Here is a 15,220-nt window from a genome sequence, read left to right as displayed (position 1 = left end):
ATCATTTCTCATCTTTCATGTTTTTATATGTTAATGGTAACCAATTCAGTAGCATTGTTCTATACTGTTACTTTTTTGTTCTTTACTGTTACCACAAAATCTTTCCTGTTACTACTCATTAAAAGCTTAATTATAATTATCATACAGGAACAATCATTGTCATAATGCATTGGAATAAATCATCAAGATACATCAAACATAAGAAGGGTATTTTAATTAAAATTTCACTTCGATGAAAGAATTAATTAAAATCAAAGCTAATTCCAACGGTAATTATATGACAATGCAGATAGTTATCAACACGAAAAAGTATTTTATTTCTTTATTGCCAAAGTAATTTTTGGATAAATGAGAAGAACTATCACAGAATATCCCAATAAAAGTGAAACAAATTTAGAAATAAATACTTTTTTTGTTTTTTTACGCAGATGATTCGTTGGTAACAGGAAGGAATTATTTTGGCCCGAATGTTCAAAAATTTTAGTAATTTTCATATTTGCAAATGTCATTAAGCCTGCATATTTCTGTTTTGCAACCTTATGTATATTTCTATTGTATTGAGGTATTAAAATTTGTATTTCGAGAAACTTATCTTCTTAGTTTTTGGTGCCTTGGAATTTTGACATTTTTTGAAAAAGTCCCATATATAATATACAGGGTATTTACAATTATGGGGTGATGATGTGAAAAGCAATATTATATTACGAGTATCCGTGTAATCTGTGATATATTCACTGTGAATAAAATTTAGTAGACTGACAATCAATTGTTTCCGAATTAATGTTGTTGCTCAAATTTAAACGATCAAAACGGTCCCACATTGTTTAGATTACAACACACGTCATTGTCAAGTTTTGTCAACCTTTACCCCCCTTCAACATCGTACGATGGTTTAGCTCATCACATGACATGTGCAATGTTGTGATGAACACAGTCGAAAATACAAGCAAAAACATTGACTTTTTAAGAGAGAACTTTTTTTTTCGTTGGAATTATTTAATTTTGCATTGGATTTTAATTAACGGGAGGTGATTTCAAACACGTAGGCAAGTTTTTAATAACATTTATTAAGTATATTGTTCACAATTGAAGAAATTCGTTTAAAATTTACGAGGATTCAGACAGTAGATGTATGTAGAACTTCGGATTTAATCTCCTGCCAGTAGTCTCTATCATCCAGAAAAATATTCTACGAATATTAGTCAGGATGCATTGTCAACATTTGAAAATAATAAGAATGCCATTTAAAAAAATCCATTTGATTGCATTGCCAGTTCAATATCCAAGACTCTTGATTCTTTTTATTGTAAAATTTCTCTCTTCATGGGCCATATATATGTTTTTGTAAATTCACGATTCATGTTTGTTTATATTAATGCAAGAATTATGGGATTTATTACGGGAAGGGGCACAACTCTTGCTTGACTTGGCCAAAGATACTGGATAATCAACCACATTAAAAACCAAACTCCCGGTTATGCATAGGCAATGGACTTTTCGTAAAATATTGACATCAGTCCCAGAACCTGTGTAGATTGAAGACTAGGAGGTTCTGGTTGACCAAGACTACCATGCCATTGGTTAGAAGAGGGTCAGTCGATCTTATGGATCATACAGAATGCAGGAATACTGTATATTAATTTTGATAATAAAATATCTTGGTGCTGTATATATGTTTTTATGTTCTATTATATAGGAAGAACTAGCATTTATGTTCGAAATGTTGGGTTTATTTGAAGATGCTCTGATACAGTATGATGAACTAGATGCTCTATTTACACAATTTGTAGAAAATCATGCAAGTGGCGGTGAGACCTTTAAGCATTCTGTATTTCTATTTTATATTTGTATTGATAGTAATAGTAACACAACTGAAGTGAATGACAGTCATGTTACACTGATAATTTATAGACATTAATGATTGTATTGGTAAGAGGGCTGTGTTTGAAAGTAAGCTTCGAGATGGCATAGCCATAGATATTATGTCCAATACATTTGGTAATTAACTCTTAACTGATCCACTGCAACTTTTGTTGACACCTATAACGTTACCGCTAAGTACCAAGAGACTCTTGTCGACAAAACCAGTTAGCCGAATGCAACGTTCCTAGGGTAATGAGAGTCATTTCCCTTATTAACAGACGACTTTTTCTTGTTTGTTTACTTCCTGTTTGACATTTTGACAGTTAAAAATCTTACTGGTGATATGTCTAGGCCTATTCAACAGCGTTCTCCTAATGACGAATTACCATCCTTACTGAATGACAGTGATACAGATTTTATCGGTGGTGTAGATTTTTATAGTTTTGCATTAGAACATGATAGAAGTAGGCTTAATCAACAAATTACTTAAATAAGCTTAACAATAAATATAAATAACCATTATATACATGTACATGAATTTTGCATGAAATGTCTAAATTAGTATTTGGTATAGATAATAAAATTCATATTTATGAAAATGGCATTAAATTTAGATTATTTCATCCATTTACATGGAGCGTCTATATTACAGTTGTTTTTTAATGATATGACTTTAAAATGCATATCGATATTTTAACACTATTGACCATTATGACGTGGGGTTTTCTAACGTTATGATGTCAAACCTCTGGGTCATTTAAGAATTAATCATTACTACTGCATGTGGATGAGATAATACCACTAGTGTATTTACAGTCACAAAAACAAATTTTGCACAGTGACATTGGAAAATTCTTATTGATTCGATAGACAAGCGAAACTATAGCTTCATGACACAATTAATTGACAAAGTTTATCTTTACTAGTCTAATGTTAATTTCGCACACTGTATCTGTCCGAAGTAGTTACACCACTAATGACATGGAATTAGTTTTTTACTGTGCTAGTATAGGCCTAGTGATTTGTACATCAAACAAAATGTAATTATTTTGCTTGTTTTATATCATTTACTAGATGTAGCAGAATGGTTGACATCAACGATACAGTCGTGTAAAAGTTGGGCTGGCCTATCTTTATATAAACCAATAGACTGGTTAAAACGAGATATGATCAAACTGAATAAAGTCAGTCTGCTAGAATTCAGAAATTATCTCTTCTCTCGACATAGTGCTTTACTTTTCCTTATGAACAAATCATGGATTGTGGCACAGAGAGCCATGGACTTTCTTTATAATACAGCTCAAGAAATCCATTCTTTAGAGGTAGGAGACATAGGGTAATGAATCAAACTCTCAAAATTAAATAGTAAAAAAAAGAATTACCGTACCAGTAGTTTGCATTTCTTATTATATTTTATGCAATTACATAGCTGAATAATTCCGATTAGTTCCTAGTTCTGGATTATCGCCCTTTTTATTGTTCTTTTTTATTACATTTAGCTCATGACGTCATTTGGCAAACTACTGCTTTTTACGTCATGTTATTTAGCAGACAACTGTCGTTGAGACAAGTTGTACTTTCTCCGCTTGCTTCTTTGTATTCAGCATTGTATTTTCCTTTGTAGTCAATACACCTCAATTCTTTCGATCCGTTTCTCACTATAACATAGACCATTTAGTTGTACCTGCAGTTTTATACATTTCATCGATAGTTAATTGTATAGGTAATTTTCCTTCAATGTGCTTACATTCATATGTCATCTGGCAAATAGCAGACCATAACTCCTTATTGTTAGTTTTCATTTTTGAGTAATTGTTTGTGTGTGGTGCAGTCTCCCTGCACTTACTATTAAGCTTTATCATATATATGAGTTATTTATATATTATAGATTGATATACCACAAGGAGCTTTATCATGTTGGATGTTTATGAGTTGTTTAGAAGTATTAAGAGCCTGTGAAACCCTACCACAAACTACTCAATTAGATAGATACTCACTATATACTGCTACATTACGAGATTATGCTAGAACAAAGGTTGGTAGAATAAAATATTTACGGAAAAGAAAAATTAAATCCTAAAATCAAATCTTGCTTATATTAAAAAAAGAAATCTGATGAATATACTAATAATAGTCACATCAAATGTTGGTTTTACAATTCAAATATTTTTAGTTATGATTTGAAATGTTTTTATACGCCCACATTTTCATATCGTCGCCCCTGTCCGTCCGAACTTCCACAATTTGTTTGTGGACACTCTACAGGTCACAATTCTTATCCGATTTTAATGAAATTGAAATATAGGTTTATCTCCAAAAGATCCCGGTTCCTTTCGATATTGGCATGTATGGGATTAAAACTTCATGGATTATGGCCCCTGATTGTACGAAAAATCACGTTGTTAACATGTGGACACTCTAGAGGTCACAATTTTCATCTGATTTTGATGAAACTTAAAAGAGATGTTTATAACCCAAGATCTTGGTTCCTTTTGATATTCGCGCATATCAGATTATAACTTCCTGAATTATGCCCCTTGATTGTACGAAAAATCACAATTTTAGCTTGTGGTCCCTCTAGAGGTCACAATTTTTATCCAATTTAATAAACCGTTTGAATATATCACCGTTACACCCTATTGAAGGCCAACCCTCGTACGCAAATAGTGTAGATATATGGTATATCAAGTTAGTGGACCCTCTAGAGGCCACAATTTTGATCCGATTTTGATGAAACTTTAAATTTATGTGTAAAAGTATGTAATACTAAAGTTATGGATGCACTAGAAGTCACATTTTTTATCTGATTTTGATAAAACTTAAAATATATCTTTATATCCCAAATATCTCAGTCCATTTCAATATTCGCACATTTCAGACCATAACTTCCTGGTGCGAAAAATCACCCTTTTTTAGCTTTTTCTCTGTCCATCTCTTCCAAATGTGGGTTTATCTTGCCTGGCAACTGCTGGTTAAATATTCGATTCAATGCAGTTCAATTCATTTCTTATCAGCATAGTGTGGAACCTTATTAGAATTATATCATAGTCAAGCATATCATGACTCTTGGAGTTAAACAGCTGGATAAGTTTATTTAATATCTATATTGTAATGTGTGACTTTAAGTGTTGCTAGTGCTGAAAGTTTGAGACTATTAACATACTTGATTCATGATTTAAATGGTTCTCATAAAAATCAAAGGCTAGAAATGATCTCAAACTGGAGATTGATTTACAATGACTGGCTTTTGTATGACCGTTGCGGAGGTCTACCCATGAATGTAAATGAATGTAAATGGTTAGAATTCAGTGAAGAGTAAGTGGAAATGCCTCTGTATGGACAGAATGTCCCTTATAGCACACAGCATCATGTATGTCCACCTTTATTAGCCTGATTTATGCACAAAACTAGTATGTTTAACTCTTTGGTCATTACATTTCATATAATTATTCATCTGTTATATTTGATATTTCTCAGTTAAAAGATTTGGGTTATTTATGTGGTTTAATGCCTGGTAGTGAGCCGACATCAGAACAATTAAGTCATGTTGTAGATTTATCAGCTGGTATGGGACTAGATACAGGAGAAGGTTAGTTGTATACTCTTGAAAAAAACAAACGCATAGTGACATTTCGTCGTCGGAAAACCCTCGCGCTACCATCGCCTCGTTGCGACTCGTCGCTGAACCAAACAGTTCTCCACTGTTACTGTAGCCATACCCTGTGTGTCTGAACCCATTGAAGTCAGATTTGACAATGTTGGCATGTTTGAAAACAACAGCTCTAATCGGATGTCTGGCTCGTAATCCGGTTTCACGTAAGCTGTTACGGACTGTCTGGCCTGAGATCCTACGTCTTCCAGGAATTGCTGCTGCAGTAGAGATCACTGTTGTGAACTGATTCCGTAAATGATGTAACTGGATGTGACAATACAGGGCAGGCTAGGTCACTGATTGATTCCCTCAACTGTTAATCACAGATCTGATAGGTTATAAATATTATATTCTTATTTTATTCAATTTTTATGCTGTAGAAACAGAAGCCGGTCAAGTTCATCCTAGAGACAGATTACGAGAGGCTTTATCATCAGAATCATCTTTTAAGAAACATTATTTAGTAAGTAAACATGATATTTATCATTATATTAGGACTCCTATATAATGAATACTATATCAGCCTCACTTTGATGTTTTGAGCTTCTACATATAAATATGACTTTATAGTTTAATTTCTTGGAAATGGCATTTGCTTTATCATGTAAATTGCATTAGCCTGTGGTTTAACAAGAATTAGAAAAATTATAAATTTTCATCACAGTGATTTTTATAATCTTTGCACTTTCATATTCAGTTGTGATCATTTTTATGCTTATTTCATTTTATAGATCAATTTGTAATTGCTTATGCACATAAAACTATAAATTTAACTGTATTTATTATGTTTTAAAGTGGTAAATTGTCTGGCAGTTAATTTATCTGGTCAGTCAATTTCTATATCTGTCAATTAGAATGAAGTAAAACTAGATACAGATACACAATATTTGCTAGTGACTAACAAGAATGAAAAACTAGGTCCCATATATACTATTGGCAGAAGGATAAGTTAGAAATCGAAATTACAGTAAGCTGTAGCACAACTGTCTAGACAGTAATTCCCTCATAGCATGCTCCATGACATGACCTACTGGTGTCAAAAAGTAAGATATTAAACATCATTTCATTTCTGATCACATCCAAACAAGTCTCAGCTGTATTATGGTCAAAGGTGAAATGTTATAGTATTTTCCATACTATACAGTTATGAAGATAAGAACCATGTTTTTAGTATATAATAATGTTTATTTTCTAGGAAATGTGTGAATTAACTATGGGAACGTATAAACATATCAGTAGATTTAGATCAGCTAGAATATTAGGTAGAGATATGGCTGATTTCTACATGTATGTATTACTTTTTAAACAATTCCTGTCAATCAATACATGTACATTTTACAAACTAATTAAAACTATATATTTGGATGCCATTTACACCATCGGCATCAACTGTGTTATGCTAGATTATTAAATAGATCACTGGATGATGCTTACATAATTTGAAGCCTGCTTTTTCATTACCCGAATTCAGTGAGGCTGATACTTGTAATATTAAATATCATTAATTAATATTTCTTTTTACTAGAAGAAATCAGAAAAAATCAAGTAGCTATAAATTTGTTAGTAGCAATAGATTTGTTACTATATCCTAACTGAGACAAATATTTTGATAAAACAAGGTTTTTTTTCAAAGGTACTTAATAACTATCATTTTCTGTACTGTGATAGGAAAATTGGTGAACCTCAGAAAGCAGAAGGATTTTTATTAGATGCTATAAAGATGTATCAACAAGAGAATTGGGGTAATTTGGCAGATGGTACAATGATAGATCTGGCTCAATGTTTATTGAGTATGAATGAAGTGGATAAATATCCTTTTAATCAAATACGAGAGAGTTTTAAACAGGAGGGATGTCTGAAATGATACAAATTAGAACTGGGCGATATTTTGGTTTTTCGATATAAGACCTTCACAGAAATAAAAACTGTCAAAAACACTGTCTTCAGAAAAATATCGAAAAATAGAACATACCATGAAATATCGCTGTTTTGATTTTCCTGGATGATATTTAACATAAATATTGGAAAAATGGCTTCCTCGTTATGTTATTGACGATATTTTATTGATTAATGATAAATAAATACTCTTATAAACCCTGACTATATTGAGAGTACCGGTAGACTGATTATCATTCAGTGTCGGAAGTGTCATGGCAATTGGCATTCCATGATCCGAAAAATTGCTATTTAACTAAATCAGGAGACACTTTTTGACAGTACTTATGTTCTATAGTTTAAATGAGTATTCTTGTATTGTAAAATGCATTTTCAAGAAGGCATATGCTTAAATGAAAAAACACGAGTTTGCAAGGGTAAATGAATAGCATCCAATCGTACCTGTAGCTATAAAAACAACCGAAAGAACACAAACTTTTTTTATGTTATTTTACTTTTTTTTGGCCTCCTTCAACACCAACAACAACAACATTTTTAGCAAGTCTTCATTGCTATATAGATCCATGTTTGAACCAGCTCATTCAGTACTGTATTTATGCTAAAAACTTTTAATAATATTGACAAGAAAGTGTCAAGTGAATACTCTGTGGATATTGCCAACTTTTTATGCATGTTTAATTACATTTAAGAATCCCCGCTCAACAGATAACCACAACAGACTTGTAGAAGTAGAGGATCGTTTAATAAATCAACGTTTCGGGTGTGGTACCCTTTATCAAGATTGAAATTATAATGATCCTGTGACGCTTTATATATAATAAAGGTGGTGACGTCACAGGATTTTAAAATTTATTATATGTACAATGCAGGATCTTTAAAAATAGGATTGTTAAAATTAGGATTTAAAAAAGAAGGATTGTTAAATTTAACTATGTACAAATGTAATATAAAAGAGTAATAAAAAGATTATAAATAATTATTAAGATAATAAGAAAAATTATTATTTGAGAGTATGGTTGAAATTTTTACTGTTTAATTTAAAATGAAAAATTGTTAATGATTTCTAGTATGGCTGTGGCAGCGGCTGTTTCTTCTTCCTCATTTGGTTCTATGTTGGTGGGATTCGTTGATGGACTCGACAGGGCTGGAGAATCTTCTTCTACTGGTTCGGTGATAAATTGCTTATTTCTGACCTTTAGTACATGTTTGAAGCCGTTAATATAGACGTATTTCGGCCGGATCCAGGTCCAAATTGTCACGAAAACGTCACGTAACACCAACGTCAGATTACGTCACGAAGAATCCATCATCGACCTCCTAGCAACCCAAGCGCCTGGAGGTTTGAATGAACAAAACTAAACAAGCAAGAAGTTGTTTGAATGTCCATTCTGCAATAAGGAATTTTTAAACGCCAGTAATGGTAAACGCCATATAAGAAACGTTCACGAAGTACAAACAAAACGCAAGCAAAGAATGAATGGAATAATTTACAAGAAGTCTGCCGCTAAACAACAGATTTCCGCCACCAATACAACTACCGCTAAAAATGATACTAATACAGATATAGAAGTTCCAGCAAATACTATTCACCCTAAAAACATCACTGACGAAGCCACAGCAGTCCGGCCTCCAACAGACTGGATCCGGCCTTTCGAGTCCCGGCCGAATTACATCTATATTAACGGCTTCAAACATGTACTAAAGGTCAGAAATAAGCAATTTATCACCGAACCAGTAGAAGAGGATTCTCCAGTCTGTCGAGCCCATCAACGAATCCCACCAACATAGAACCAAATGAGGAAGAAGAAACAGCCGCTGCCACAGCCATACTAGAAATCATTAACAATTTTTCATTTTAAATTAAACAGTAAAAATTTCAACCATACTCTCAAATAATAATTTTTCTTATTATCTTAATAATTATTTATAATCTTTTTATTACTCTTTTACATTACATTTGTACATAGTTAAATTTAACAATCCTTCTTTTTTAAATCCTAATTTTAACAATCCTATTTTTAAAGATCCTGCATTGTACATATAATAAATTTTAAAATCCTGTGACGTCACCACCTTTATTATATATAAAGCGTCACAGGATCATTATAATTTCAATTTTGATAAAGGGTACCACACCCGATACGTTGATTTATTAAACGATCCTCTACTTCTACAAGTCTGTTGTGGTTATCTGTTGAGCGGGAATTCTTTTCTGTACTCTGCCCCGCCGGTATCATTTTTTGATCCAGCTACCACGCAGATGTACCAGCCTGTCCAGCTATAATTACTCTCTAAGGGAGTGTTGCCGTACCCTTTTCCTGTTTTCCTTTAATTACATTTAAAAGGTGTAAACTCAAATTACTGACACATTATAAAATATCGCGATGTAGTGATTATATAGCAATATTTTTGGAAAATATCGCAATATCTGTTTCCAGGGATATTGCCCAACTCTAATACAAATAGTTTTGTAGTAGAGTAGTACACAAAATCCAAAAAGCTAATGTGAATGATAAGACATTAATTAAAAAAGTGTCAAAATTTAACTCCAATATGAAAATAATTCATCATTAACTTAGTTTAAAATTATATAAAAAAAAATCTATTTATTATTCTTCAAGTAGCAAACAAATATTGTATTTTTACTGCCTTAATTTGTCTGACATATTTTAAGACTGCCTGTCATATAGCCTGTAGTTGTTGTTTAAAGTTAGATGACAGAAAGGAATATTTTAGAGAACTACTCAGATTAGCTTCCGAGAATGAAGGTAAGTAACTTGCTATTTATTCTACAGGGTTTTAGTTTAAATAGATTTTGTGACAAAGTGGCAACAAAATAGAACTTGTCCAATTTCTACACTGCCATGACTGGCTGCATTTTCTCACAGTGAAATAGGTGATAAAATAGGATTGAGTGTCCAAAATACAGGCATTAAGTCAGAGGCAGAATTTAAGTCTTCTACATTTGGAAAGGTCTTCTAAAAAAAATATCTTTTCTTATTGTCTTGCATTTTATTTACAGGGAATGTATACCAAATGAAAGCTAGTACAGTATTTACATTAGAGGAAGCCAATATAAATAATTCATCTGTTATATTACATGATGATTTTATTGTTGATTTGACTGTTAAATGTAATTTTCCTGAACAAGTTGTATGTAATCAGATAGAAATATCAATTATTAAAGCTGGCGACCTCGGTGTAAGTCCTTTCAAACGAAAAACACATGTTCGGAATCCTAGTCTCACATTTAAAAATCACGAACATATACCTAATTTTAGACCAATCACAAAACAGCTTCCCACCCACATTGATGCCCATTCTACCTATGAAAGACGTAATGGAAAGGTAGTATCATGTGCTATTGGATGTGCTAATGCTCACGATTTATTGAAAAGATGTGATAGTGGTCCTGTAGAATCAGAAATCATGTTAAAGGGAGATTATTCATTATGTATGAGTGTAGACAATGTCACATTAAATCCAGGATGCAATGAAATACAGCTAAGAGTAAAGGTAATAATTAATAATAATAATTCTTTATTACTTTATAGGAATTCTTAAACATAGACAAAAGATGAGAAATTGGATACAAACTAATAAATAGATATAAATAATACATGAATATATGTTAACAAATGACACCCTATTGCATTTTGTCAGATATTGCTTGATTTAGTAACAATGACTGACATCTTTTTTTTTTTTTGAATTTTGGCACTCTGTTGCGACGCACTGAAGGGTAGTAATTCGTAGAATAACCTGAAAATTTGAAAGTCACAAATATTTGTTTATTTATATATTTTAGTCTATAGAACTACACATTTGAATACCAACTATACATACTATTTGCTGCAATAAATTCTATTTTAAAATCAGTTGCACTGATTATATTGTTACTGTCGTCTGCCTTTCGAAGGAAGCAGAGGACTATTGAATTGAGTCAGTCAGGGGACTTCAGCCTTACTGTTGAATGGTTAATGAATTATTTTTTGTATTTTTCAGACAGAAGATAAAGGTGTCTACAGATTAAGTCAGATTTGTTATAAAATAAAACAGTCAGAATTTCTAAAATCACTTGCTAATTGTGATCTTCATTTTGAAGTTGTTTGTAATGAGCCTTATGTAGAACTCAAGCCATCAAAACAAGGTTTGTTTTTGTTTTAAGTTCATTGGGTTCTTTTTTAAGGGTAGATGTGATAACTGTCTGCTGTGGTATATATACACAGAGGATAAAGAATGTTTACATGTTCGTCTGTACATGATCAGCCATTTCTCATTCTCTGTGGAAATATTGTTATTAATTCATATACAAATCATGTCAGATCTTTGCATAGGGTAAACACATACTAGTAAATCGTTTGTTTATAGTAAGTAAAGTTATTGCTATCGAAATAATTTTCTTTTTCAATCTTTATTGTTTGTTTTAATAAATTTAAGAAAAATTATTATTGGCCTTCTGGCACATTGTAACCTCTAATATCATTATCAGTCACCTGACAGCAGAGTTATAGATCAAGATTCCATGGAACTCTTATGTATTTAATAGATTAAAATTTAGTACACTGTTGTACCAGTTGAATGAAAGTTCAGTTTTTACATAATTTATTCCATTTATACATATTTTGTTTGTATTCATAGATATGTATTCACAATTCATCCCCTTATAAATGCATTACAGTATAGTGAAAGTTATTGGTGCCTGTAGGAGACATATTGCTTCAGCAATACTCTAAAAATACTTGCTGGGTTACTCAGTTATTGATTAAACTTATTTATCAGTGATTATTGATTATAAGTACCGATACATCAAGTACTTGACTTATGTATGTGATAAAACTGACACTAACCTCATATTCATACATTATCAGAGAAATATTTTTTTTGTCTGACAGTTTGATTATGATTGTTTTCCAGATAATTTCCTAGCTGGTATTCAACAAGATGCTATTTTGGCATTACATACTGGTAGCTATAATATACCAGATGGTTCTGTTATAACTATAGAATTTAATGGTAATGTTACCATACTAACAGAAAGTGGAGATAACTCTATTAGAATTGGAGGTATAGCCAGCAGACAGACTGTAGAATATAAATTAAGTTTATATCAAGAAACAAAACAACAAGTCAAACAAACTACAGATGTTAAAGTAAGACAAAATTAAATCTTTTCCTGATTTAAAGAATAACTTGAAACATGATTTTTGTCATATGAAAAAATTGGTTTCTGTGAAGAGTTTTGTTGCTGCCACTTTCTCTAATATTAATCGGATCAGAATCAGATGTCAGTGTCATGTCATTTTGATTTTGATCTACTACATGTATACTGACATCTGAATTATTTACTGATCACCTAAACTAAATGACCAATCAAATTATCTGTAATGGTTTTTTTCATGGTCATGGTATCGCATAGGGTTGTGGGAAATGAAACTGGAAGTAGAGTGATATTATGACTTCGATATAAACAAAATGAGTATGGCATACCTGATATCATCATTCTGTGTTGTTCTTTAATCAATCAGACTTTAAAATTATGCAATAGATTAACTAAAATACCTCTGAGCCATTGTGTATATGGGGATTGGCTGATAAGCAATCAGTAACACACTGTCTGGCTATTTAAATTAGATTGCTCTAAATCAATAGTCTGCGATATCACCTGAGTGGAAGCGGCCGTAAAATATAACTAACTCACACAAATCAATAGTCATTTAATTAGATCACTAGACTGACTAGAATATCTCAACTTCAAATACAAGCTCCAGCAAGACAATCATATTACAATCTGATTAAAACACAGATCCTATTTCATTTCATTTTTTATAGTTCAAAATTTTGTTTTATTTGTCTGTACTACACTAGGATCTGGAAGAGTTGTTATATAACCTGTGTTCTGGATAGCGTGATGGATTACCCAATGAAATGGTTTGTTACGGCGAGTTCTTGGCGTGCGATGCAGGGAACTGTGGCTAAACCACTAGAGACATCAACGCTTATTGATTAATCAATGTCTGATGTCATAGGGTCAAAAGCTGCTTGTATGACCCCTGACGCGACCTCCTAATACAACTGGTCAGATCTTCATGTAGTGTAGGCCATCAAAAGTATAAAAAAATGAAACAAAATATAAATCTGTATTTTAATCTGATTGACCATATTAGGAAATTCTCAAACCAAAATGTCAGATGTAAGAGAATGAAAAATCTCTTGCACAAAAGGATTTTATAATTTGGCAGTTGTAATTCAAACTCAAAGAAGTGTAGGTGGGAACACCATTTAGTGCAGCTGTTTTTCTCTTGACTGAAGGATGGCATGCTGATAAACTATTTAACCTGATATCTTTTTTTATGTCTCCTAAGATTATCTTATTATTTTAGATAAAGAAACTAATATTTCAAACTTTAAATTTGTTTATTTCAGATGAGTTGTAAAGTTGATTGCTGGGATAAAATCATGACCTGTAACCTGTCATTCCATCATCCATTCCAAGTCACACATAAACTTCATACTGCAAAAGAAAAGTAAACAGTCATTTTTATTTATTCTTTAAAATACATTTAATTTACAACTTAGTCTGTTAAATGATATCTTAAAAATATTAATTTGCTTTTAATGTGGATGCATATTGTCTTGACCTCTAGGGCCGTCCACACATGCCTGTGAATGCTCTGAGGTCGATATATTGTTATCAGATTTTGATCAAATTTTTGATCAATGACTAATTGTATAAGTTCTGATATCTATTTTTAGCAGAGTTATTGTTAATGTTACAAAATATTTGTTGACAATTTTTAGAGAATATTTATAGATCACTATATACCTCAACACTACTGCTAGATGTATATTTGTTACCTGAGAATTCTTTAGTTGTAATAGAATGCTAGCTTAATTTATATGGTTGTATATATTGGAGATTTTCTTACACAGATATAAAAATCCTTTTTTTTTTCAGAAAATATCTACAGATTGTGGTGTGTGGCCATGTTCAGTCTGAGTTTTACTTAGTTCGTCCAGAGTTATCTTGTCTCAATTGTCTTGATCTAGAATTAATACCATATAATAAATTAACACAACAATGGGTAGGTTATTTTGTCATTATTTAATTTGGTTGAAAATGCAAATATGTTATATTTAGGAGGACCACTTTTATGAGTTAACTGGTTTAACCACCAAGGCACACAATGTCTCTTGGATGCACATGAATAGTACTTCTGTCTTGGCAGGTGATGTAGTGAAATGGGGGTGGGGCTATACATGTCAATAATACTGCCCATGCTCATTGTTATTAAACAGTAAGGGGGGGTTGGATGGCTGAATGGTTAGCGTGCGCACGCTGTATCATAAAGTCTGTCATTGAGTCGACTGGTGTGGTTTCGAATCCTCGGTTGTATGTGACAAGGAGTAGGGTCGCCTGTCCAACCTCGTGGGTTTTCTCCGGGTCCTCCAGTTTCCTCCCACTGCTAAAGACCCCAATGCGCAAGCGAATTATTGAAATAAAATTAAACCATATGTTAGTCCCGAAATGACCTAGTTTGTGTCGAGTGGACGTTAAACCCCATTTCTCTCTCTCTCTCTTTATTAAACAGTAAACCCACCCCACTTCTCTAAATGATTTCTATTAAAACTTGTGTAAACTAGCAAAAGTGTGCAATAATATTGAAAATGTCTAGTTATTGCACGGTAAAGCTCTACCCAATCTATTAGGAGTTACAACTATCTGCTTATTCAAAAAGAAAAAACAATTTTATATGTGATGTTTTAATATGCTCTTATTAACCCTTTTATATTATTGAAGGATATAAA

General features: G+C 32.2%; 1 protein-coding gene across 1 annotated transcript in view; it reads left to right on the top strand.

The window, feature by feature from the left end:
- LOC126811389 (trafficking protein particle complex subunit 10) overlaps nt 1–15,220 on the top strand; it is a 32,671-nt gene that overhangs the window by 7,075 nt on the left and 10,376 nt on the right. The window contains exons 6-18 of the mRNA XM_050536975.2: nt 1,697–1,808; nt 2,938–3,185; nt 3,752–3,898; nt 5,341–5,452; nt 5,896–5,978; nt 6,711–6,802; nt 7,184–7,324; nt 10,076–10,179; nt 10,434–10,927; nt 11,417–11,561; nt 12,329–12,564; nt 13,838–13,938; nt 14,370–14,496. Of these exons, the coding sequence (XP_050392932.1) occupies nt 1,697–1,808; nt 2,938–3,185; nt 3,752–3,898; nt 5,341–5,452; nt 5,896–5,978; nt 6,711–6,802; nt 7,184–7,324; nt 10,076–10,179; nt 10,434–10,927; nt 11,417–11,561; nt 12,329–12,564; nt 13,838–13,938; nt 14,370–14,496 (2,142 nt within the window). The remainder of the gene's footprint in view (nt 1–1,696; nt 1,809–2,937; nt 3,186–3,751; nt 3,899–5,340; nt 5,453–5,895; nt 5,979–6,710; nt 6,803–7,183; nt 7,325–10,075; nt 10,180–10,433; nt 10,928–11,416; nt 11,562–12,328; nt 12,565–13,837; nt 13,939–14,369; nt 14,497–15,220) is intronic.

The sequence above is a fragment of the Patella vulgata genome, chromosome 2 (genome assembly GCF_932274485.2).
Source record: "Patella vulgata chromosome 2, xgPatVulg1.2, whole genome shotgun sequence".
NCBI lineage: Eukaryota > Metazoa > Mollusca > Gastropoda > Patellidae > Patella > Patella vulgata.
Note: the sequence above shows the minus strand (reverse complement) of the source record. Positions and strands in the feature narration are given on the sequence as shown.